Source organism: Podarcis cretensis, assembly GCF_951804945.1.
Source record: "Podarcis cretensis genome assembly, chromosome: 5".
NCBI lineage: Eukaryota > Metazoa > Chordata > Lepidosauria > Squamata > Lacertidae > Podarcis > Podarcis cretensis.
Window position 1 is genome coordinate 10,822,049 of NC_137174.1, and position 26,609 is coordinate 10,848,657.

General features: G+C 43.3%; 1 protein-coding gene across 1 annotated transcript in view; it reads left to right on the plus strand.

Moving 5' to 3' along the window:
- WDFY4 (WDFY family member 4) overlaps window positions 1–26,609 on the plus strand; it is a 207,015-nt gene that overhangs the window by 30,626 nt on the left and 149,780 nt on the right. Inside the window, exons 12-16 of the mRNA XM_079978572.1 lie at window positions 5,191–5,792; window positions 17,119–17,212; window positions 22,180–22,394; window positions 23,984–24,099; window positions 25,490–25,697. Coding sequence (XP_079834698.1) covers window positions 5,191–5,792; window positions 17,119–17,212; window positions 22,180–22,394; window positions 23,984–24,099; window positions 25,490–25,697 — 1,235 coding nt within the window. The remainder of the gene's footprint in view (window positions 1–5,190; window positions 5,793–17,118; window positions 17,213–22,179; window positions 22,395–23,983; window positions 24,100–25,489; window positions 25,698–26,609) is intronic.

Genomic DNA, 26,609 nt, shown 5'->3' on the forward strand with positions numbered 1-26,609 from the left:
TGGACCAGAGCACGCCAGGCACTCCTGTCTTCCACTGCCTCCCGCAGTTTGGTCAGACTCATGTTTGTAGCTTCAAGAACACTGTCCAACCATCTCGTCCTCTGTGGTCCCCTTCTCCTTGTGCCCTCCATCTTTCCCAACATCAGGGTCTTTTCCAGGGAGTCTTCTCTTCTCATGAGGTGGCCAAAGTATTGGAGCCTCAGCTTCATGATCTGTCCTTCCAGTGAACACTCAGGGCTGATTTCCTTCAGAATGGAGAGGTTTGATCTTCTTGCAGTCCATGGGACTCTCAAGAGTCTCCTCCAGCACCATAATTCAAAAGCATCAATTCTTTGGCGATCAGCCTTCTTTATGGTCCAGCTCTCACTTCCATACATCACTACTGGGAAAACCATGGCTTTAACTATACGGACTTTTGTTGGTAAGGTGATGTCTCTACTTTTTAAGATGCTTTTTAAGGTTTGCCATCGCCTTTCTCCCAAGGAGCAGGCGTCTTTTAATTTCGTGACTGCTGTCACCATCTGCAGTGATCATGGAGCCCAAGAAAGTAAAATCTCTCACTGCCTCCATTTCTTCCCCTTCTATTTGCCAGGAGGTGATGGGACCAGTGGCCATGATCTTCGTTTTTTTGATGTTGAGCTTCAGACCATATTTTGCACTCTCCTCTTTCACCCTCATTAAAAGGTTCTTTAATTCCTCCTCACTTTCTGCCATCAATGTTGTGTCATCTGCATATCTGAGGTTGTTGATATTTCTTCCGGCAATCTTAATTCATCCAGCCCAGCCTTTCGCATGATGAATTCTGCATGTAAGTTAAATAAGCAGGGGGACAATATACAGCCTTGCCGTACTCCTTTCCCAATTTTGAACCAATCAGTTGTTCCATATCCAGTTCTAACTGTAGCTTCTTGTCCCACGTAGAGATTTCTCAGCAGACAGATGAGGTGATCAGGCACTCCCATTTCTTTAAGAACTTGCCATAGTTTGCTGTGGTCGACACAGTCAAAGGCTTTTGCATAGTCAATGAAGCAGAAGTAGATGTCTTTCTGGAACTCTCTAGCTTTCTCCATAATCCAGCGCATGTTTGCAATTTGGTCTCTGGTTCCTCTGCCTCTTCTAAATCCAGCTTGCACTTCTGGGAGTTCTCGGTCCACATACTGCTTGAGCCTTCCTTGTAGAATTTTAAGCATAAGCTTGCTAGCGTGTGAAATGAGTGCAATTGTGCGGTAGTTGGAGCATTCTTTGGCACTGCCCTTCTTTGGGATTGGGATGTAGACTGATCTTCTCCAATCCTCTGGCCACTGCTGAGTTTTCCAAACTTGCTGGCATATTGAGTGTAGCACCTTAACAGCATCATCTTGTAAAATTTTAAATAGTTCAGCTGGAATATCATCACTTCCACTGGCCTTGTTATTAGCAGTGCTTTCTAAGGCCCATTTGACTTCACTCTCCAGGATGTCTGGCTCAAGGTCAGCAACCACACTACCTGGGGTATACGAGACATCCATTTCTTTCTGGTATAGTTCCTCTGTGTATTCTTGCCATCTCTTCTTGATGTCTTCAGCTTCTGTTAGGTCCTTTCCACTTTTGTCTTTTATTATGGAAATATTTGTACGAAATGTTCCTTTCATATCTCCAATTTTCTTGAACAGATCTCTGGTTTTCCCCATTCTATTGTTTTCCTCTATTTCTTTGCATTGCTCGTTTAAGAAGGCCTTCTTGTCTCTCCTTGCTATTCTTTGGAAATCTGCATTCAATTTCCTGTATCTTTCACTATCTCCCTTGCATTTTGCTTGCCTTCTCTCCTCCGCTATTTGTAAGGCCTCCTTGGACAGCCACTTTGCTTTCTTGCATTTCCTTTTCATTGGGATGGTTTTAGTTGCTGCCTCCTGTATAATGTTACAAGCCTCCATCCATAGTTCTTCAGGCACTCTGTCCACCAAATCTAAATCCTTAAACCTGTTCCTCACTTCCACTGTGTATTCATAAGGGATTTGACTTAGATTGTATCTTACCGGCCCAGTGGTTTTTTCTACTTTCTTCAGTTTAAGCTTGAATTTTGCTATAAGAAGCTGATGATCTGAGCCACAGTCAGCTCCAGGTCTTGTTTTTGCTGACTGTATAGAGCTTCTCCATCTTTGGCTGCAGAGAATATAATCAATCTGATTTCGATGCTGCCCATCTGGTGATGTCCATGTGTAGAGTCGTCTCTTGTGTTGTTGGAAAAGCGTGTTTGTGATGACCAGCTTGTTCTCTTGGCAGAACTCTATTAGCCTTTGCCCTGCTTCGTTTTGAACTCCAAGGCCAAACTTGCCAGTTGTTCCTTTTATCTCTTGACTCCCTACTTTAGCATTCCAATCCCCTATAATGAGAAGAACATCCTTCTTTGGTGTTATTTCTATAAGGTGTTGTAAGTCTTCATAGAATTGGTCAATTTCAGTTTCTTCAGCACCAGTGGTTGGTGCATAAACTTGGATTACTGTGATGTTGAAAGGTCTGCCTTGGATTCGTATCGAGATCATTCTATCATTTTTGAGACTGCATCCCAGTACAGCTTTTGCCACTCTTTTGTTGACTATGAGGGCCACTCCATTTCTTTTACGGGATTCTTGCCCACAGTAGTAGATGTGATGGTCATCCGAACTGAATTCGCCCATTCCCATCCATTTTAGTTCACTGATGCCCAGGATGTCAATATTTATTCTTGCCATCTCATTTTTGACCACATCCAACTTACCAAGGTTCATGGTTCTTACATTCCAGGTTCCTATGCAATATTTTTCTTTACAGCATTGGACTTTCCTTTCGCTTCCAGGCATATCCGCAACTGAGCGTCCTTTCGGCTTTGGCCCAGCCGCTTCATCAGCTCTGAATCTACTTGTACTTGTCCTCCGCTCTTCCTCAGTAGCATGTTGGATGCCTTCCGACCTGAGGGGCTCATCCTCCAGCGTCATAACTTTTATATGCCTGTTGTCTTTGTCCATGGAGTTTTCTTGGCAGGGATACTGGAGTGGTTTGCCGGTTCCTGCTCCAGGTGGATCACGTTTGGTCAAAACTCTCCACTATGACCTGTCCGTCTTGGGTGGCCCTGCACGGCATAGCTCATAGCTTCACTGAGTTATTCAAGCCCCTTCGCCACGGCAAGGCAGTGATCCATGAAGGGGATCACTGCTTAGTTACAAGCTTAGTTACAAGCGCCTTATTCTGGACAGTTCGAGTTTCTAAGCCCTACCTCTGAAATATCTGTTGCCTCAACCAGAGACATGATGGGCCTGGCATTTTTTTGTGTGTGCAGGTTGACATCGTAAAGCCATTGTCTCGAAGGTTTACTTCTTATAGAGCTGGCAAACCTCTGTCTGGGATATGGCAGTTCAGATTGTAGGGTGGGCGTCCAACACACAGAAACATGCCTTCCACAGAGCAAATTCCACAGAGCCAAGGCTAAAACCTATGTGTTGAGGTTTGTTGCAGATCCTCCAAGTGTCCCTATTTTCAATCATCATCATTTATTTGTATGCCGCCTTTCCATAGTTGAAACTATGCTCAAGGTGGCTTACAGCATGACAAGATTTACATAATTACAAACATAACAGAAGACATAAACAATAAATAAAATGCATCAAAAGTACACAACCTAATGGAAACAACTTCTACAGAAATCATAAGATCTAAAACTATAGATACAACACTAATAGCAATAACGGCAACAGCTCTCTCAACCCCCTGTAAATAACACTCCAGCTCAAGAATCTGTTCAGCAGTCTCAGTTTTCGTAGCTGGAGTCAGTCAGCACTCCACTCTCCCAGGCTAGATGGGAAAGGGCCAGTAAGGCAGGGTGCAGGTCTTCTAGGGTTCACAGCCAAGATGGTCTCATTTAAAACAACACAGATAAAAATTAAAAACAATTTAAAAGAGGAGCCCTCGGTGCTAAGCAGCCGCCGCAGTCCTTGTGTAGCCTGTCAAGCTCCACCCCAGGCCAGGTGGAAGGAGGCTAAGGCGGGGCCCTTGGGCCCTTAGCAGGCAGTCCTCCAGGGACAGTCCTGGATTTACTGAAGCACTCCCAGTTTCTGATTTGATCCTAGAATGTCCCGCTTTTCCTTAGGATGTCCCTATTTTCACCAGAGAAATGTTGGAGGGCATGGAGTTATGTGACCCACAAGCTAAGGACATAAGTAACTTTACAACCTTTAGAAGACGTCTGAAGGCAGCCCTGTAGTGGGATTTTTTTTTTTAAAAAAAAAAGTTTAATGTTTTAATATATTTTCATATATGTTGGAAGCTGCCCAGAGTGGCTGGGGCAACCCAGTCAGATGGGTGGGGTACAAATAATAAAATTACTATTATTATGGAACAGGACGTCCCTATTTTCATCGGAGAAATGTTGGACGGCATGTTGTTGTCGTTTTTTAAATGGAGGATCATTCTGTCGAGGGAGCCCCATTTGCATTTGGGTACACCCCGAAGGTTTACAACCTACCACACAGAGCCCTAGGCCCAAATCACTCCTTTAAATTCCTAGGAGTTTATCTCAGTGAAGACCTTACTTGGAAAATAAATACAACCAGGTGGTTAAGAAAGCCCAACAGAGACTCCATCTCCTCAGAGTATTGCAAAGGAACGATGTCAATCAACATTTGATGATCTTCTTCTACCGGTCCACAATAGAAAGTGTTCTTTCATACTGCATCATGGTGTGGTACGCTGGTTTGACATCACCTGATAGGAAGTGCCTACAGAGGGTGGTGAATACAGCACAAGATATTATGGGCTGTCCCGTGAATCCGCTGGATGAAATAGCGGAAGAACGTTGCCTCAGGAGAGTGAGGAAAATTCTCAGGGATGATTCACACCCTGGCTGGCACTTTCTTGATCTCCTGCCCTCAGGCAGAAGATATAGAAGCATGATTAGTCGCACCAACAGGGTAAAGAACAGCTTCTATCTGTGGGCTGTTAGGCTGCTGAATGAAAAGACAACAACAGGGCAACTGACTTTCGGGTTTGGTGGGTGTGCGTCAGTAAACAAGGGGAAATAAGACTAAGAGAGCTGAGTGGGGGGTGCTCGTGTAATCTCACTGTATACAAGTTGTACAAGTGACAATGAAGTATTTCAATATTCAATATTGAAAGTTTACAGAGCAAATGAAGTGATGACTAAATACTTTCTTCCTTTCTCACTCTCCAATTCCAAAGTCTCTCCTGAGGACACTGGATAATCCCAAGGGCCGTTCAGCCTTCAGAACCAGCAGTGGTTTTAATGGGCTGCTCTCTCTGCTGGCTGACATGGAAGGTGCGTTGCAGGATCCGCCCTCAAGGTTGTGGGCCCCATTTGGTCCTACCCACATAATGGAGCTCGTATTGCACATACTCCAAGCAATAGCGGCTGCTATCTATTCGGACGCTGTCAACGGTGATTATTTCCAAAAGAACGGGCTCTTTGACAAGATGGCGGAGGACCTTGGCTCGCTAGGCTGCTTCTCAGGACAGAAGTGGGGACAGATTCCAGTACAGCTCCACGCAACACGGTCGTTTGCTGAATTTTCAAATGCAGCTGTTTCCTCACTCGAGTCCTTTCCCACCTGGCTTAAAAGCTGCATAATTATACTCAATTTCCTTGACAACATGGCCAAGAGGAATCCCTTCGAACTCAAGAGCTACTTGGTGGACATGAAACTAGGTGCAGATCAAGTCCCTCAAGGTGTAAAAGAAAATAAACCAGAAGAAACTGAAGACAACTTTGAGCATGGAGGTGAAAATAGAGCAATTGCAGACCTACAGCCAGAATCCAAAGACAGGTAAATTTTTGACTACTATAAGTACTGAAAAAATGTCTAAAGATGCTTCTGTTATTATATTTTCACAGCATTCTTTTCATATGGTAAGTGAAGGAGGAGATATTTTATACAGCTTCCACCCTTGAAATTATATGTGAATTGAAATACATGGATCCTTTGTGGTTTGCACTTCTCTGGGTTTCATAACAAAGCTCTTCAGGCAAATAATGTGTACTAAAAGGTGTTTGTTTTTGTTTAAAAGGGAAAAGTGTGCATAATGTGGAAAATAAACACAAAATATAATAGAGGGAATTGCTTGAAAATGTGTATATTGTGGGAAATTGCATACAAAAACCTTGCATGTCAGGAGAACTGTGAGTGGAAATGCTGGTGGATTTTCACAAGGACTGTGGCAAACTGAATTTAAGATTGGAAAAGTAAGAATCTGAGGGAAACAGACAGCGACCGACTTGTCCATCTCCATGTGCAGTAATTAACTGGCAGCCTGCTTCTGTGCATGTTGACACAGGATAAAAGCTCAAACGCCATATAACATGACAGGAACAAAACTGCCTCTAACTTGGTTCAGAGCCCAGCTTGGAGGGCAGTGATTGGAAGTGGGACCTTTCTTGGTATGACGTGACGGGTTGAAGGAAGGTTCAGCATTCCTGCCCATGTGCCTATTTTGTGCTTTAGAATCAGACACGCGCAGAAGATTGCAGCTTGGCAGCCTAATTTTTATACAGCTGCTGTATATTCTGCTAGTGTTGTGGAAATATAGAGAATGTCCTTGCAAAAAAGTTGTTTTTTTTTTAACAAGGAAAATTCTGAGGGCCATATAACATAGTACAGTGGTACCTCGGGTTAAGAACTTAATTCGTTCTGGAGGTCCGCTCTTAACCTGAAACTGTTCTTAACCTGAGGTACCACTTTAGCTAATGGGGCCTCCTACTGCTGCCACGCCGCCGGAGCACGATTTCTGTTCTCATCCTGAAGAAAAGTTCTTGACCCGAGGTACTATTTCTGGGTTAGCAGAGTCTGTAACCTGAAGCGTCTGTAACCTGAAGCTTCTGTAACCTGTATGTTGTTCATACATGTTTTGAGAATGGTGTGTCCGGTATAATGTGTTCCTCTCTCCGCGTGCCCCCAACATCTGTTCCAAAATGTCCACCAACCCTCTGGAGAAGATTTTGCAGGTACATGAGGAAGTCCTGTTACACAAGAGGAGGTCTGTTGTGGATACAACCCAAAGCACATTACAGTGGTACCTCTGGTTACGTACTTAATTCGTTTCGGAGGTCCGTTCTTAACCTGAAACTGTTATTAACCTGAGGTACCACTTTAGCTAATGGAGCCTGCCGCCACCATGCGATTATCCTGAAGCAAAGTTCTTAACCCGAGGTACTATTTCTGGGTTAGCAGAGTCTGTAACCTGAAGCGTATGCAACCTGAAGCGTATGTAACCCGAGGTACCACTGTATACTCTTCTGCAGAATTATGCAGCATATAGAATTATGCTGTGCGGCTGGATGCGCACCTACAATAGCATGACGCTGTGCTGGAGGGCCACAGTGGCAAGTTGCCTCCCCTTCACTTCTCCGTAGTTTCAAATGCCGCCAATACTTCTTTTTTGTGAGGTTCCCATTATTATGTGCAGTTGCCAAACATCCTGCTAAGGCTTCCTCCTTCGGCTCCTCAGTATTCCCACTTCCTCCTCAAAGAAGCCGTTTCTTCAAAGGCCTCACGCCAAAGAGCAGCGAGGAATCAAGAATGAGCCGTCCATATGGAAACCTGCCTTAAACAGAATCAGGCCACAGGTCTACCCAGGTAGATTTCACCTTAGGCTGCGGTTATGTTCCTGACTATTGCGTGGCAAGTCCCCCCCCCCCCATGTGAAATGAAGACACCGGACACAGTATTTAAGGTTAATGGGCATAAAAAGGCCACAACTTTATTGATTACAGAATTGGAAGCTATTGGCCTTAGGCATTGGCTCCTATCGACTACCCGGCATGGGGACCGGGAAGGGTTATCCACAAGCCGTGGGAGTCCTGTTGAAGTACGCCAACTAGGATCCCACCGGTGTCACCGCTCGGGGGCGTGCCGGTGGCCCTTACCTCCCTAGGTTTCGGACAAGGCAACGCCCCCCCGGAGTCCTCTACCGGACTACCCTTTCCTTTTGGGGAAGGTGATGGCGCTTCCTTCCCCCCCTTCATTCGCATAACAATTGACCCCTGCCAATGCCTAACCGCCAATACCGCGTAAGTTGTGACGTTTGCTACGAGGTAGGCGAAAAAACCAAAAGGCTCGAAGTGCGCCAACTGGGAAAAATTCCTACCAGGCCCCTTGCGGCGACCAACCGAAGTCCATAGCAAGGTCAAAGCTAGCTAAACCTAAAGGGTGGGTGGGATGGGAAAACCGCTCGGCTGGAAAGGAGCAAAGAGGACGGTCCCCGGGCGCGCCTGGCCTAAATAGGCTAGGCCACGCCTCCCCGGCCCGCTGATTGGCGGACCAGGTCGCCAACACGCCCGGGGATTCTTTGTTCACGCGGGGGCAAGGGCCAGCCCCCACGTGTGTGATGTGTGATTTTACATAAGCAAAATTATGTAATGACTCAATGACCCCTGGAACAGCCCTGTGCGACAACCTCTACATGTCCAAAATGGGAGAATAGTAATAATAATAATAATAATAATAATAATAATAATAAATTTTATTTATACCCCGCCCTTCCCAGGCTCAGGGCGGCTAACACCAATAAAATCACAGTAAAAACGTAATGGGGGGGGGGAACAATTTAAAATACAAGTTAAAATGCAATTTAAAATACAGCCTCATTTTAAAAGTAGCCAATAACTTAAGACCATAAGGAGGTTGGATATCTCCCAAGAAAATATGGGCATCCTACCATACCCTCTGACATTTCTCTGATGAAAATAGGGACACTCTGGGATCAAATCAGAAACCTAAATCTCTAAATCAGGGATATCCCTGGGAAACAGGGGCATTTGAAGAGTCTGTTGCTGCACCAGGAAGTTGTGAACTAAACAAGAAATTCTAGCATCATCAATTTTATGGGACCTCAACTTGCAGCCTTGCCAATGAAAACTGTATCTTCATTGGCTCCTATTTAATTGATTTATCAGTTATTTTTAACCTATTGCTTTAGTATGGGCACATCCAGAAAAGTTTCTCACACCTGAAATTTGTAGCTTTACCACAGAACTGGGGGTGGCCAGAATTTGGTCCTGTTCATAATTTTGTGCGTTGCCATGGGAACTGCATCCCATGCTAGTTGGGCGTTTGTGTGTGTGAAACAACCACATGGAAAGTCATGTGGGTCTTTCATACACACATGTTGCAATTCTGGGAAGAATGGCAACAATCCAGTGAGAAATAACCACATGATCTGCCTCACCTGATTTGTCGTGTCAACCACACAGTGGACCCAGTAGGGTGGACTTTTGTATGTTACGCAACATTTACAGGTCTTCCATGAGAGAAATACTCCCCACCCACCTGATTTATTTTTTTAAAAATAAAGTTTTTAACTTTATTTAAAAAAGAAAAAAAAAAGTACCAAATTACACACAAAAATAACCATAGACACGTAATTTTCTTAGCAAACAATAAAACATCTATTGGTCTTAACACTAAAGACCCAACCTCCCATCTATTCCATATTTCAAATTCATATTATTGCCAATACACACTTTTATCATAAATAAACTTTTTCTTAATAAATCTAATTTCTTATATCTACCTTGCAACTATTACTGAAGTTCCTTGAATGCTGCAACAGAATTTAAACTACTATATTTATTTTTCAGATATTCTTTGAAAACCTCCCATTTTGAAACAAATTCCTGTTTTGATTTATTCTTTATTTTTTCTGATAAACCATCTAATTCAGCATATTCTGTCAGCTTTTGGATCCAGTCTTGTATAGAGGGGATTTCATTACTCTTCCATTTTGCTGCGATCAAAACTGATGTTCTTATCTGTTGCTATTTTACCTGTAAGCCAGCCATCTTGAATCCTTGTCAGTGAAAAAGGCAGGCCATAAATAAATATAAAATATAATATAAAAGTAAAAATGAGAATAACCTTATAACCCACACTCAGGATTCTTTCGATGGGGAAAGGTCTGTAAGAGGGCTTTGTGCCCGTGGATGTGCCATCATTTTCTGCTAGGGCAGACCTCTACAGCGAACAAAGTGTTTGTTTTATGAAAAGCATATGAGGAATGAGGCTGTCGGGAAAGAGTTGGCATTTATGGGTACAAGTGATGTTCTTTTTCTGCTGCAGACTGTGCTGGAGCCCAGTGGGGCTGCAAGCCAGGCGGAATCTGAACCAGAACACAAAATTTGGGCATGTTTGTGGCAGTGGTGTTTTTCTAGAAAAAAGAGGTGCTGGAACTCACCACAAATGTTTCCCTTGTTCTCTTACGATGGCAATGGAACACCCCCCAAGAGGTGCCGGAACCAAGTTCCTGTGAGTTCCGGCTGAAGAAAGAAAAAGCCCTGGTTTTCAGTGATATCATTCCTCCCAACCAACCTCCTGAGCGATGTGAATTTGGGAATAAGTTCTAACATAGTCAGAGGTAAAGGGACCCCTGACCATTAGGTGCTCATCTCGCTTTATTGGCTGAGGGAGCCGGCGTTTGTCTGCCAGCATGACTAAGCCGCTTCTGGCGAAACCAGAGCAGCGCACGGAAATGCCATTTACCTTCCTGCTGGAGCGGTACCTATTTATCTACTTGCACTTTGATGTGCTTTCAAACTGCTAGGTTGGCAGGAGCAGGGACTGAGCAACGGGAGCTCACCCCATCACGGGGATTTGAATCGCCGACCTTCTGATTGGCAAGTCCTAGCCTCTGCAGTTTAACCCACAGCGCCACCCGCATCCCTTCTAGCATAGTAGCACATGCTTTTTTCCCCAGGTTTACACATTAAAAATGTGAGGCTTGTATTTATCTCTGGTGTGGTCAATTGGGTGACACTGGTGACAGTTATGAAAATGCCAGTTTTGACCTGCCAAGTTCAAGCAAACAGCAATTAACTTTAATTATATTTAGAAATGGCAATCTTAATTTTTGTTGCAGGGCAATCTGCAAGGAAGCAGCTGGCTGAGAGTGAAGTAAGATTCCTGTGGCACTGGAGGGCAGTATGTGTGTTCCGTACTACTCCTTTAGTAGCTGCTTTGTAGACTGATGTTCACACAGTGAAAAAGCGTTTACGAACAGTTTAGTTACTAGGATTCAGTATCTAGGGCTCGACCTTTGTGAAGCACAGTCCTGTCATCATTTGTCATGAAGTATCTTTGAAATGGATGCCCATGTTGGTTGGCATTTTGCCACCATTCATGTGTTTCCAAAAATTGGGGACTGCTTGCTTTTAAAAAATGATTTGTTAATTGACTAGTGCAAACTCCCAAGCATTTGTAGAAGGGGCAGGAATTAACGCTCTTTCCTCTCCTTGTCCTGTGTCAGCCACAGGACTGTTTAGGAGAGTTGAGAGCTTGGTTTCTCGGCCGCCATTTCTTGAACCTGCCTGAACATCGTGAAGAAAGGTTGATGTAGCTTGGCAATGTGTCGCATTTTGCTTTGACTGGACAGCAGTGGAGCTGTTTCAAGATCTAGGCAGGGGTGTTTTTGTTACGTATAAGAATTCTAAGGTATAAAATATAAAATATAAAATATAAAATATAAAATATAAAATATAAAATATAAAATATAAAATAATATAAAATATAAAATATACAGTGGTACCTCAGGTTACATACACTTCAGGTTACATACGCTTTAGGTTACAGACTCTGCTAACCCAGAAATATTACCTTGGGTTAAGAACTTTGCTTCAGGATGAGAACAGAAATCGTGCTCCGGTGGCGCGGCAGCAGCGGGAGGCCCCATTAGCTAAAGTGGTGCTTTAGGTTAAGAACAGTTTCAGGTTAAGAACAGACCTCCAGAACGAATTAAGTTCTTAACCCGAGGTACCACTGTAAAATATAAAATATAAAATAATATAAAATATAAAATAAATGTTCAGAAGTCCACAAGGTAAACACACACGTGTGTGTGAGAGAGAGAGGGGGGGGAGAGAGTTGTTTTTACTGGTTTAACAAATACAAAATACAAATGAACAGAGAATAAAAAAGTACAGTCAAACCCTGGTTGTCGAACATAATCAGTTCCGGAAGACCGTTCGACTTCTGAAATGTTTGACAACCGAGGCGTGGCTTCTGATTGGTTGCAAGAGCTTCTTGCACTCAAATGGAAGCCGCATCGGACTTTCAGGTTCCGAAAAACATTTGAAAACCAGAGCATTTTCTTCTGTTTTTTTGGCATTTGGGAGTCGAAATGTTCAAAAATGGAGCCATTCGAGAACCGAGGTTTGACTGTATATTTTTATAAAGATACTCTCTGTATTTCAAGACTCACCCCCCCTCCCAATCTCCTCCATGGGGTCTCATTTTAAACATCTACTACTGCATATTCATCCATACTCCAATTTTTATATCAAACCATATTATCCATTGTAATTTTTACACTAGAAGTGAAATCAAAATCCTTCCTTTGTTTCCATTTGCTTACAATGGTCTCCTAAATAACTTACAATTCCCCCCCCCCCCATTCTTTTATAAGTTTTTGTCCTGTTGGTTTTCCAGTCAGTTTTGCCATCTACACACATAAGTATGAGTATATAAATCACATGTCTGAAAAAGTATAGGAGAGCAATCCTGGAGCCATCTTGACTCTTAATTACCTCAAATATTTCCTCTGCAGAAGGAAATTTCTTGGGAAAGCCTTTCCCAATGTACCCCCCACTTCAAATCCTGTCTTAAGGGCATATTTTGTGTATGAATACACCTGGATTCAGAACTAAAGTCTTTACCATTTCAAAAGAATGGCCAGACTTACCAGGTAATGCAATCAGTAAATATCAGGTATCTTGTCAGACAGCAGACAAACCACGCCCTCAAATTTCTGTTGTAGACCGCCTCTTTCTGTGAACTATGTATGATGCTTTCTTTTTTTGGGGGGGGTGTCTTTGGCTAAGGGGATGGGCAATCTCTAAACTATTGTAAACATTCTTGTGCATCCTTATTCTGCGTCCTCACCTCTTTGCAAAGGGGGTGGGAAACTGTGTTGCAACAGAAAAATAAAGATCTACTTTGCATTTCTGCTTTATTAAACTTTATTAGAACTATACATACAATACATTTTACAAAAACAAAACAAACAAAAACAAAACACAACAAACAAAACAATACAGTCATAACAAAGAAAAAAACACCCAAAAAATCATGTTCTCTTGACTTCCATTCATCCCCTTGTGTTATCTTGAACTTCATTTTCTCTTCACCCTTTTTATTTTAATTTTTCTAGATGTTTAGAATTACTTTTTTATTTATTCCTCTATTGTCTTGCAAGATTCAGTCCAGACCTGTCAAAGCATTTCGTTTTTTACAGTGCTGTAAAAACTCTCTAAAGACATTTCATTCTTTATCTAGTCTCTGTTTTAAGTTGTCTCTTAGTCTTCCAATCATTTTGGCTAATTCTATATACTCTATCTTCACCTGCCAGTCTAATTTGGTTGGTATCACTTTTCCTTTCCAATTTTTTGCTATTAAAATTCTAGCCACTGTTGTCGCATACATGAAAATTCTTCTGCTTTTTTTTTTTTTTTGGTATTTCAGTGGCCATAATGCTTAATAGGTAGGCTTTTGGTGTGCGTTTTTAAATGAACATTTACAGATTTTTTAAAAAAGATTGTTGTATATTGTATCCCAGAATTCTCTCATTTTCACACAACTCCACCACATATGCAACATTATACCATCTGCTTTTTTACACACTGGTTTCTCTTCAGGTCGAGTAAATCTTTCAATTTCTACATCACCATTTCTGAATGCAAAATATGTACTCTAAGAATGTGCTGAAGCGCCTCTCCCCTTGTGCTGTGTGGAGTGTGTATGTGTGTTTAGGGCTCTGGAAAAGGGAAGCACTTCATTAAACGCTTTTCAAAGTGGTAAACAAAGCTCCAGTTTTTCATGAACAGCGGGCTGTGCTGGTGGTTGGTGGCTTCCTTATAGAGACAGGACACCTGTTTCCTGAACTGAGCTTGCCCTCCATCATGTCAACACACGGTCATATTAACCATGAAAGACTTGTCCCCCAATTAAAAGGTAAAGGGGCCCCTGACCGTTAGGTCCAGTCGTGGACAACTCTGGGGTTGTGGAGCTCATCTCGCTTTACTGGCTAAGGGAAACCGGCGTACAGCTTCCAAGTCATGTGGCCAGCATGACTAAGCCGCTTCTGGTGAACCAGAGCAACGCACGGAAACGCCGTTTACCTTCCCGCCAGAGTGGTACCTATTTATCTACTTGCACTTTGATGTGCTTTCGAACTGCTAGGTTGGCAGGAGCAGGGACCGAGCAACGGGAGCTCACCCCGTCGCGGGGATTCGAGCCGCCAACCTTCTGATCGGCAAGCCCTAGGCTCAGTGGTTTAGACCACAGTGCCACCCACGTCCCTTTTTTTTTAATCCCCCAATTAGCCAGTGTCAAAGCTTCTAGGCAGTGCCGGATTTATGTATAAGCTAAACAAGCTATAGCTTAGGATCCCACTCTCTTGGGGACACCCCAAAAAATTAAAGGAAAAAACACCTTGATGTACATTTCTAAAATATAAGATAAAAAAAGTAAAATAAAACCTATATACAGCAACAGTGTTTTGTGTTGTGTAGGCTTCTATGATGTTAGTAATGGGCCCCGCCTGCTAGCCTGCTCCCTAAAATATCACTGGTTTGCTCATTTCTCTATATAGGGTGCCTACATTATGCATGTGCAAATGGCTTTAGATACCTGTTAGGTCCATAAATTACCATATAACATATATTCAACACAAAAAACAGCGACAATTTGTTGTTGACAAAGGGCAGCTGGAACTATAAAGTAGCATAGGGCCTCATCAAACCTAAATCCGGCCCTGCTTCTAGGGAACAATGAACCCCATTTGGGAAGTTCTCCTGGTTAAGTTGCTGTGGATGAGTTATATCAATCCACAGAATTTCGGAAGATATACATGGGAGTCCAGAGGATTCTGTTCAGCTGCCTAATATGAAAAATTCCTCATTTCTGAGTTGGTTTTCATGAAGTTATAAAATGAGATATAACCCAGAGATTTCCTCAACGTCTCTACAACATTCTCAGCTGAGATTTAGCTTCATGGAGGAATTTTGTATTACCAACACATTCAGTGTTTTGTATATAATATAATATTTTGGCGTGTGTGTGTCTCCCTCATATGTATTGTTGTTAATTCACTTTGCATGTATGTGGGGAACCTCTGGCCCTCCACATATTGCCGTACGACAACTTCCATCGCCTATGGCTAATGCCTTCTTCCCCTCTAAGTCTCTTATTTTGGGAGATACCCCCCCAGGGCTCACCTCTTGCTACCTGTATCATCACACTTTCTTTTGGTAAACTGATTTCTTTGGCCTTGCAACATCACCGATGGCATCCTGCTCCAGCCTTCCATTCTCATTAAAATTACCAATTATCTTAAAGCTATTTCTGTATGGTTTGTAGATTATTATATCCAGTTCAATATGCAGAGGACAGAGTTTATTATGTTTCATCTTAAAGCTTTACTTTTGCCTCTCAACAAGTTAAGAGATCTTTGTTTTGACTCATATTTCTGCTCTTCCGTCAATTCTCTTTCTGTAACATTAGAAAAAAAATATGTCCCTTTAAATCTGCTGGCTCTGTTAAATCTCTTATTCAGACCTACGTTCTGTCCTACATTGACAACTGCAACATTTTATTCATTCGTCTTCCTGTTTCTCAGCATCTTATCTCTGTTTTCAGTTCTGCTTTCTTCATGCTTTATATGTTTTCCTTCCCTGGTTTCCTCTACTATTTTGCAGTAGGTTCAAACAACTTTTAACAAACAGTTGTCTACTCATCTGTTTATCCCACTATAAGAATTTATACTGTCATTACTACCTTTCTCTCGTGCATTTTCTTCTTAATTTCCTATTTGATTTATTTCCTGTTCCTGCACAGCTTTTACTTTTTGCTTCTCTCCCAATGCTAGTTCAGCCTTCCCCTGCCTTTCCTTCTGTCTCAGGTGGTTGGTTTGTGTGTGTGTTTTTAATTGTGAACCTGTAAGATGTTTTTGATTTTTGTTCTGCCACCTAGTGCATTTTATGGCCGCCTGTAGGGGGTTGGGCACTTGCCATTTAAGCTACAAATCTACCAACTTCTGCAATTAGTTTGTGTATGTCCAGTATGTTTTGTCCCGGTTATATTTGATCCTAAGAGATGTGATTGTGGATTACAGATGCTTGAGGAATTTGATCTGTGTTATTTTGGATGTGAATGGACCTGATCCACATCTCGTGGATTAATGTGTTCATTGTCCATTGTAGTTTCCAAATTGTCTACTTCTCTGCTCATATTTTGAGGGAATATAAAAACACATATTTTGAGAGAAAAACACGTTTATAAATACATATTTAGATACTTATTTAAATGTGGTATGCATGTGTGTGGATCAAAACATTGCAGATTAATGTGGAAATGGAGCAAAATGAATTTATGGGTGAACACATTTTCACAGAATGGAAGCGGACTGATTCCACCGTTTATATTGTGGAAGGATCTGTCAACTGAGGTCCTCCCAGTTTCTCATTTTCCTGCCAACTTAAATTGGGTTCTTCACATTTCTACAGCATTTTGTAAACTTTCTTTAAAAAACAATCCTCATGGAAATTCTTCAATATTTTTGTGCAACATTCTCCCAATAAGCACATTTTTGTAGGCAATTTTCTCAAGCAGTTTCTGCTGATATAACACATGTTTGCATGTTGTTTTCACTGGTGTATTCATTTTTATGCACATTTTAATCTATTATATGCATTTTTCTAAATGTTGGTTTGTTGGAGAACTGCACTGCAAAATTCGGATTAAGTGCAAATTTGGAATTGACCTGCAGCTCAGTTCCATGCATGTTTGGTAAGCATAGGTAGGATCATTGTGTATCTCTGATTGCAGTATCAACTACTGAGCTGTCCAGCAAACTGAAAACTATAGTAGCTAAATAGATCTTACATTTGTCTTAGTACCAGGGAATATGAAGCAGTGTATTATGGTCATGTTCCTGCTCTGCTTGTGAACTTTAAGACTGGCTATAGAAAAATGCTGGAGTAGGTGGATTCCTATTTGACCCAGCAAGGATATCCTTATGTTCTAAACTGTTGTCTTTTATTACACACTGATGTCTATCTGTCCATGCCTCTAATGTTACCTTAACTCTTTCCATGTCTTTTCTCTTCAGGTTAGATGGTGAGGACGGGGCAATTGTGTGTCCTGGGGCTCTTTGTGTCATGGTGAAACTGATTTGCAAGCTCTACAATGAGGCTCACCCAGAAGTAAGTCCTGTCTTCATAGTCATTTGTTGCATTGCTTTCAGATTAAAGGATTCCTTCCAGCCTCTTTTGAGTGGGGCCTAGAAGCCCCACTTTGGGAAAACAAATGGAATTGCTGCAGCCTTTCTTTGCCCTAGTACTCAGCTCTGAAAGATGGGGAGGCATCCATTGAAGGCCAGCTTCCAGAAAGGATAAAGGTAAAGGGATCCCTGACCATTAGGTCCAGTCGTGACCGACTCTGGGGTTGCGGTGCTCATCTTGCTTTATTGGCCGAGGATGCCGGCGTACAGCTTCCGGGTCATGTGGCCAACATGACTAAGCCACTTCTGGCGAACCAGAGCAGCGCACGGAAACGCCGTTTACCTTCCCGCCAGAGCGGTACCTATTTATCTAATTGCACTTTGACGTGCTTTCAAACTGCTAGGTTGGCAGGAGCAGGGACCGAGCAACAGGAGCTCACTCTGTAGCGGGGATTCGAACCGCCGACCTTCTGATCGGCAAGTCCTAGGCTCTGTGGTTTAACCCACAGCACTACCCGCATCCCAGAAAGGGTAAAGGGAACCTTTATTCTAGGAAGGTTTACCCATCAAATGATCTCTTTACCCATCAAATGATCCATCTACTGACAAGGGAGGGGGGCAATTTGTATTTCTATCAGGGTGTTGCCCAGCCCAGTACTGTCTCTACTTTATTTCTCCCTTTTTATGCCAAATCTCCTTATGTCCCCCTGAATCTTTGTAGAATTTTAGGGCATTTGGGAAGTGTGAAATTTTAGGGCATTATGGGTAACTGAGTCCTTACTAACCTATTATTCTCTCCGTATCTGAGATCTGATGATTTCATCCCGGAATTCACACAGATCAAATTCCTTAAGCATTCCAAACTGAAAGCAGAAGTACAAAAGCAAACATTATTAATTTAGAATATTTATATCATGCTTAATAATCCCCAAATGCTTTCAGATGTATGAATCTGAATGCAATGGGAATAAAAAATGGGAATAAACGAGAGCAATTCGTTCATAGGATCTGCAACGTAGAGAAACACAGGTACGGTTCCCAACGCTATAAAGTTGTGAATTGCACTGGAAAGGAGGAGACGAAAACTACTTAAAAGTATATGGCATGTTGCTGAATGACACTGTTGCCCTTAGACTTCACCCTCATGCGAAGTTGTGAGCTCGTCGGCTGATTTCTAATTGCACCTCCTGTATCCCTGACGAATTGTGGGAGTGATTTGTAGGAAAATCAATCTATAAGCTGGGGAAACAGAGACTAGTTTCCTGCCACCATTAATTTTTTTTCACTAAAACCCCCTTTTTACTGGAATGAGCATCCCTGAAAACAGCACATTTTATTCAAAACAAGGCAATCTTGTTATTGGCAGGACTGCTGTCATAATGAGAACAATCAATTCCTTGTACTCCATTATGGCCATATTGAATTTATTTGGGAGATTACTTGTTTACTTAGCCAAGATCAACATAGGTTTTCTTTTCTTTTCTTGACCTTGCTTTTTTCCACTGAAATAATTATTAGGAAGTGCAATATTTAAAGCACAAAAAGCATTAGAAGCTACTTTAAAATATCTAGATTAAGATGCTCTCTCGGTTCTTGGAGAATTGGAGAACACGGTCCCTTAAGAGTTCTTGTGAAAAAACTCTTAGAGATGGAGAAGAGCCCATTTGGGCTTTGAGCAATTTTAGTCTGTTTCTCTAGGACTGGCCTGAACTAGTCATTAACTCATCCAAACCCAGCTCATCAGCCATGTACTTGTGGCTTGGTGCCACCCTAGCTGTACAGACCCAATCAGAAGAATTGTCAGGCTGGTGATAAGAAGCCATATATTGTTGACTTCTGCTGCAGCATGGTACCATTGGCTCTACTCAGGACTGGGAAGAGGCCAAAGATAGAGCAATAATAGCTCATTATGGTCATACTATGGTTTTCCCAGTAGTGATGTGTGGAAGTGAGAGCTGGACCATAAGGAAGGCTGATTGCCGAAGAATTGATGCTTTTGAATTATGGTGCTGGAGGAGACTCTTGAGAGTGCTACGGACTGCAAGAAGATCAAACGCATCCATTCTTAAGGAAATCAGCCCTGAGTGCTCACTGGAAGGACAGATTGTGAAGCTGAGGCTCCTGTACTTTGGCCACCTCATGAGAAGAGAAGACTCCCTGGAAAAGACCCTGATGTTGGGAAAGATGGAGGGCACAAGGAGAAGGGGACGACAGAGGACGAGATGGTTGGACAGTGTTCTTGAAGCTACTAACATGAGTTTGACCAAACTGCGGGAGGCAGTGGAAGATAGGAGTGCCTGGCGTGCTCTGGTCCATGGGGTCACAAAAAGTCGGACACGACTAAACGACTAAACAACAAAGCTCATTATTATATTATTAAAAATTCCACCATGCCCCAACCATTTTCTTTTCTTTTTTAGATTTTTGGCAATATTTACAAAATCCCAAGAGTACGAAAAGACAATTGAAACATACCCTGTTTACCAAAATATGCATAGCAAGGCAAATCATTTCTGCAAAGTCACACGGAATTTGTTCTTTGCACAGTTAATAAAAGGAGACTTACCATAAATTTTGCCACTTTTCTCTCAAGTTTATGTAGCCATAATATGTATTCAGCTAGCTATAACAGGGAATTCTGATTAATTGACCACGATACCGTGCAGTTTGATAGCTCTCCTTCTTCATGTTTTGTGACCCAGCTAGATTTGCTTTCCAGGGGAAAATTTAGCGGGCTGTAAATTGAGGCAAGTAGATGTGCATAGCCTATAAAGGTAAAATAAATAAATAAATAAATAAGGTAAAGGACCCCTAGATGGTTAAGTCCAGTCAAATTCGACTATGGGGTGCAACGCTCATCTCTGCTTTCAGGCTGAGGAAGCCAGCGTTTGTCCACAGACAGCTTTTCCGGGACATGTGGCCAGCATGACTAAACCACATCTGGCACAACAGAACACTGTGACGAGTGCCAGAGTGCACAGAAACACCGTTTACTTTCTCGCCACAGTGGTACCTATTTATCTACTTGCACTGGTGTGCTTTCGAACTGCTAGGTTGGCAGGAGCTGGGATAGAACAACGGGAGCTCACCCTGTCGCAGGGATTCAAACCGCTTACCTTCCGATCAGCAAGCCCAAGAGGCTCAGTGGTTTAGACCAAAGCTCCACCTGCCACCAGTGTCCCTGCATAGGCTATAGCTAGGGTAGGAAAACTGAGACTAGAGGGCCAATTATGGCCATCCAGGTTTCTCTCTGTGGCCCCCAGGACTCTTCCTAGGCAACAATCCCTCTCCATACATTGTGCTTATAGTTCTCATGGTTCTCTGCTGGAGCTAGAACAAATTTGAGACCAAACTTCTGAAAATTCTCTTCTGTGAATTCTGATGGTGAAAATAAGTGTTAACATTAACCAAATATTCAATATGCGGCATCAGACATTTGCATTCAGTTCCCAGTAGGACTATAATATGATAGCTGGCATGGAATAGCAGCTAGCTTTTGATGAAACCTGACTTAGGGCAGTGAAGGTTTGATACTATTTGACAGCAGGCAGGGAACTATAATCCGTATTTGACAGCTGCCTTGAAACAGAATCTAATAACTTTATATGAACCCCATTCATTAATTCTGTCCATCACTACAAGCAAATTTCAATTTTTTATTCCAAAGCTGGATGCTGAATTCCGGGGTGAGGTTTCTTCATTAAAGTCCGGCTTTCAGATTTGGAGAATCTGTATCCCATGAGAGTGCAGGCTTCTCTTGCAGAAATTAGCAAGCCTCTCATATTCTTTTTAAATTTTTTATTGAGTGTTTATTTAGTTACTATATACAGTGGTACCTCTGGTTACGTACTTAATTCGTTCCGGAGGTCCGTTCTTAACCTGAAACTGTTCTTAACCTGAAGCACCACTTTAGCTAATGGGGCCACCTGCTGCCGTCGCGCTGCCACCGCGCAATTTCTGTTCTCATCCTGAAGCAAAGTTCTTAACCCGAGGTACTATTTCTGGGTTAGTAGAGTCTGTAACCTGAAGCATATGTAACCCAAGGTACCACTGTAATAAAATATAAAATATAGAATATACAAAATATAGAGTATTGAATATTACATTTGTATATTCCCGTTTTCAGCAATACATTCCATTTCGTATCTATTTCAATACTAAACGTGTATAAATAGTTTCCTTATTGTGACTTCCCTCCACCACAGCTCAACATCTTTCGATATATTTTTAAACTTACCATTCTGTTATATATATTAGTTACTTTAACCCCAAGAACAATCTTATGGTAATTTTTTCTAAGCTTTACCAACTTAATCAATGCCTATCGATAAATTTATCTTGGAACGATGTTTCGTCATATATTCTTCCAAACAGACCCATTCCTTCTTGAGTTTCTGATTCGATTGAAGTCTAATGGCTGCTGTCATTTTGGCCAGCTCTGTAAATTCACATAATTTGTTTAACCAATCCTCTATTGAGGGGACAATGTCCCCTTTCCAATTTTTAGCTATTAGTAACCTGGCAGCATGGAACGTGGGTGGCGCTGTGGGTTAAACCACAGAGCCTAGGACTTGCCGATCAGAAGGCCGGCGGTTCGAATCCCCGCAACGGGGTGAGCTCCTGTTGCTCGGTCCCAGCTCCTGCCAACCTAGCAGTTCGAAAGCACATCAAAGTGCAAGTAGATAAATAGGTACCACTCCGGCACAAGGAGAGGTGTTTCCGTGCGCTGCTCTGGTTCGCCAGAAGCGGCTTAGTCATGCTGGCCACATGACCCGGAAGCTGTATGCCGGCTCCCTCGGCCAATAAAGCGAGATGAGCACGCAACCCCAGAGTCGGTCTCAACTGTACCTAATGGTCAGGGGTCCCTTTATCCTTTACCTTTAACCTGGCAGCAGCCGTGGCAAGCCCTTCATATTAATTCTTTCTGTTCCCTCCCCTCGGTCGTTTCAGCTATCATGGGAAATCCAATACGCTGTGGCCAATCACATCCAGTCCTTGATGAAGATGGAGAGGAATCGCCAGGTGGCATGTGGAGCTGGCCTGCTGAACGCCCTTGTCAGCTCCTGCTTAGAGGTGCTACACAATGACAACAACCCCTTGCATCTGCCTCTAATCAGACTCTTTGAGAAACTTGCGTCCCAGTCAATTGAGCCCAATGTTTTAAGGTACTTCCTTTCAGGGATTTTGGTTCTGGAACATCAGGGACTTGTGGTCATCTCCTCTTGAGGCAAAGGGGGACTGAACCCTCTTTGCAGCTAAGATGCTTAGTAGATGCTTTGTCCGCATCAAGGGTCAGCAAACATTTTCAGCAGGGGGCCGGTCCACTGTCCCTCAGACCTTGTGCGGGACTGGATTATATTTTGCGAAAAAACATGAATGAATTCCTATGCCGCACAAATAACCCAGAGATGCATTTTAAATAAAAGCACACATTCCACTCATGTAAAAACACGCTGATTCCTGGACCGTCCATGGGCCAGATTTAGAAGGCGATTGGGCCAGATCCGGCCCCCAGGCCTTGGTCTGCCTGCCCATGGTCTGCATGTTATGAAAAATCTGTTGTTGGGAGCACAGAAGTTGACAACCGCGTTCAGAATGGTGTCCCTTCCCGAAGATGGCATTTCTCAATTTGTGCTAATGCAAGTTACTTGGCGTACTTTTCATGCTGTATTTGATTAATCTGCATTTATGAAACAAATCAATAATTGCACTTGAAAGTACAGAAACCAGGAGAACAAAAACTAAAGATTCCTGTTATAATAATCTGAAACATGCTTAATTTTTCCAGCACTGTTTGCATCGGCTACCAGTTTAGGATCAGTCCCAATGGATAAGCATACTTATTATAGATATAAAATGAAGCTTCCAAGTATATACACAGCTAAAATGTATATACTGGTATATATTACTGGCATATGCCTTGCTTAGTAGCATGCTTAGATTTCAGAGAAGGATTAGCCAAACTGAATGCATTTCTCACTAAAATTGACAGGCTGAAGACTAAGCTATACAGAATTTAAATTAATTTATTTAGTGAAATGGAAGTGTAATGGTTATAAGGGGTTGCTCGTGCGTAAGTTACCGCCACTCCTGGCTAGGTAGCCTGGTTAAACCTGTTCTGGCTGGACAGCCCTTCACTTCGTGGCTGTTCAGTCGCTAGCAGAATCCGTCAGTGGGCGTTTCTTGAACTTCTTCCAGCAAAGAAGTTCTTTGACGCCAAGTCTACGCCTACTTTCCCTGCGCGGAAGTCTTCTGCGCAGGGTGGGTGTGGGTAGCGGAGGACCCGTGCTCTCCCCGCTGGTCTCCAGCGAAGCGTCTTAGAGCCCCCTCGCCGATTCTCCCATCTGCCCTCCTCTATCCCTGGTGTTACGCTGATTTCCTTCCCCAGCCGATGAGCTCCCTCTCTCCCTGCTGGGCCCCTCTCCAGCATCGCTTGAGAGCCTTGCCTCCACCTCTGGCTCCGATGTCAGTTCCCTGACAGGAAGCATGGCGTACAAGTGAATTGGCGTGTTTTGATAACTGTTTTTTTGCCCTCTGACCATCTGTCACTGAGGAAGAGCAGCAACTATCATCCCCACCTGACTGCCCCTCCTTTCTTCCAGTAAAGACTGGGCTCCCTCTGGAAGAGTGGAAGCAGGCAGATGTTGGCAGCTGCTATTTTTTTACTGGGTTAGGCTGCCTCACACAAAGGTTCCTGTTGCCTTTGCTTGGGCATGTGAGCAAAATCTTACTTTCTTTGACTTGCTTTTTTCAGACAGTTCCTTTGCCTCAGGACAACATGGCTGCCTGTGGCATCAGGGCCTGGTGTAAGTCCATCCTCAACTCCTCTCTGTGACAGAAGTGGCTCATGTCATGCATCTTGGAATGAAGGTGAGGCCTGGCCAAGGAGCAGAAGTTCTGCAAAGCTTCTGACTGGTATTTGTGGGTTGGAGCTATCTGGCTTCCTGACAGTTCTTTGGCAGTAATTGTGTTTTTTCCATGGATGACAGCAACAGTTCCTAGGCACAGCTGCCCTGAAGAAAGGCAGCTCAAGTAGAGGCAGCTCTCAAGTAGAGAGACACATGCCCGACTGCCATGTTCCTCCCTCCTGGTCGATCATTCGGGAGCTTCAAAAGCTTTCTTCTGCCCAGACATCACAGCGATCGATCCCAACAGACATCGGCACACTTGAGTTGCATAACAGACCTCAGCAACTCAGCATTTTGGCTAATCTACTTTACTTACATATAAACACACAGGGAGCACTGCAACATGGCTCCCTCTTTCTCTAGCATCAGACAGCAAAGAGAAAGAACAAAGGACAATAGTGCCACTACACGGAACACAGTAACACAAACATCCTGTCTCCGTCACTTCCCACTCTGTGGAGTCAAAACAGAAACTGTCATATGATAGACAACAATCCCATGACTGCAATCATGGAGCAGGAATTCAAACAGGCTTTTGATCTGATCCTTCAGGGCTTTTCTAGCTTTCTTATGCCCTGCCTAATGTAACAGAGCCTATATCATACCCTCCAACATTTTCCCGATGAAAATAGGAACGTGCCGCTTTCAAAACTGCAATAGCAATTAGCCGATGTGTAGCCACACCTGTATTAGATAACGTTACTGTCTTTTATTTTCAAGCAAACTAGATTGAAAATCAACTGTTTTGCCATAGGGAGCGGGTGGCGCTATGGTCTAAACCACCAAGCCTCTTGGGTTTGCCGATGAGCTCCCGTTGCTCTGTCCCAGCTCCTGCCAACCTCGCAGTTTGAAAGCATGCCAGTGCAAGTAGATAAATAGGTACCACTGTGGCGAGAAAGTAAACAGTATTTTTGTGTGCTCTGGCACTTGTCGCAGTGTTCTGTTGCACCAGAAGTGGTTTAGTCATGCTGGCCACATGACTCGGAAAGCTGTCTGTGGACAAACACCGGCTCCCTCAGCCTGAAAGCGAGATGAGTGCCACAACCCCATAGTCATCTTTAACTGGACTTAACCATCCAGGGCTCCTTCCTCCCTCCCCCCTTTTTTTTACCTTTTTATCTTCTAGGAGAACAAGGGAGAAGTTCATGGCACCTCTTTTTCTAGAAAAATAGCATTGGTTGTACAGATCAGCCCTCAGATCACAGTCCTAACTCCCAGTTGTGGAATGCTTTGCTGTGTTCCTATAGCTAACACTTCTTCTTCCTCCAGTTGCACCTCCCAGAAGTTCTCCCTTGAAGGCAGAACCCAAGCTCAATAACAGAGTGCATGACACTATGCGTTTGCCGTTATAGGTTCCGGAGTCACTATAGCAAACAGTTCCGCAGATCTTCATCAGGCTCCCCTGGGCTCAGACGGATCCTGGGTATCCAACAGCTCTGCCGTAGCTCTCCAGGCAGCCATGAGCCTGGTCTCCATGACGACGCCACGCAGCCTGGATTCCCATCATGCCTGCCTGGCACCTTCATTTGTGGAATTTGACATGTCCCTGGAAGGATACGGGTACCGCATTTTCCTGTGCTTCTCTAGCTTGGCACTAACACCCTCTGCCTTTGGCCCCGTATATTTTGTGTTCCATTTGCAAGAATGGCACACAGTTTTGTTGTTTCACATTGGACACGTAATCTGGTGAACTGGGTTTGCTTCCCCGTTCCTCCACATGCAGCCGCTGGGTGACCTTGGGCTAGTCACACTTCTCTGAAGTCTCTCAGCCTCACTCACCTCACAGAGTGTTTGTTGTGGGGGAGGAAGGGAAAAGGAGATTGTTAGCCGCTTAGGGTAGTGATAAAGCGGGATATCAAATCCAAACTCTTCTTCTCTTCTTCTTTCGTATTCCTGTCACTTTGCCAGCTTGCAGACAAATTGCCCATTTATGAGAACAAAACAGGCCACGGGTCAAATCCATGGCAATTCCATGGCTAAGGGTTTCTCTATTCTACCCTGTGATGATTTCTAGCAGGGGTCAGCAACCTTTTTCAGCCGTGGGCCGGTCCACTGTCCCTCAGACCTTATGGGGGGCCGGACTATATTTTGGAGAAAAAAACATGAACAAATTCCTATGCCCCACAAATAACCCAGAGATGCATTTTAAATAAAAGGACACATTCTACTCATGTAAAAACATGCTGATTCCCGGACCACCCACGGGCTGGATTTAGAAGGTGATTGGGCCGCATCTGGCCCCTGGGCCTTAGGTTGCCTACCCCTGATTTATAGCATTGAAGCTTCTGGTGGGAGATGGCTGTGAGAGTGCCCCTGCCATTGAGATGAATGGGGAAATCCTTTCACACCCAGGGCCTGCATATGTTCTTGAGAACCCATCCAGTGCGTGTACCCCCTGAATCAAGATCAGCATCCTAGATCCCAACTTCTGTTGATGTAGGATTAGGCAGCCTTTTAAGTTTGCCTGGAAAT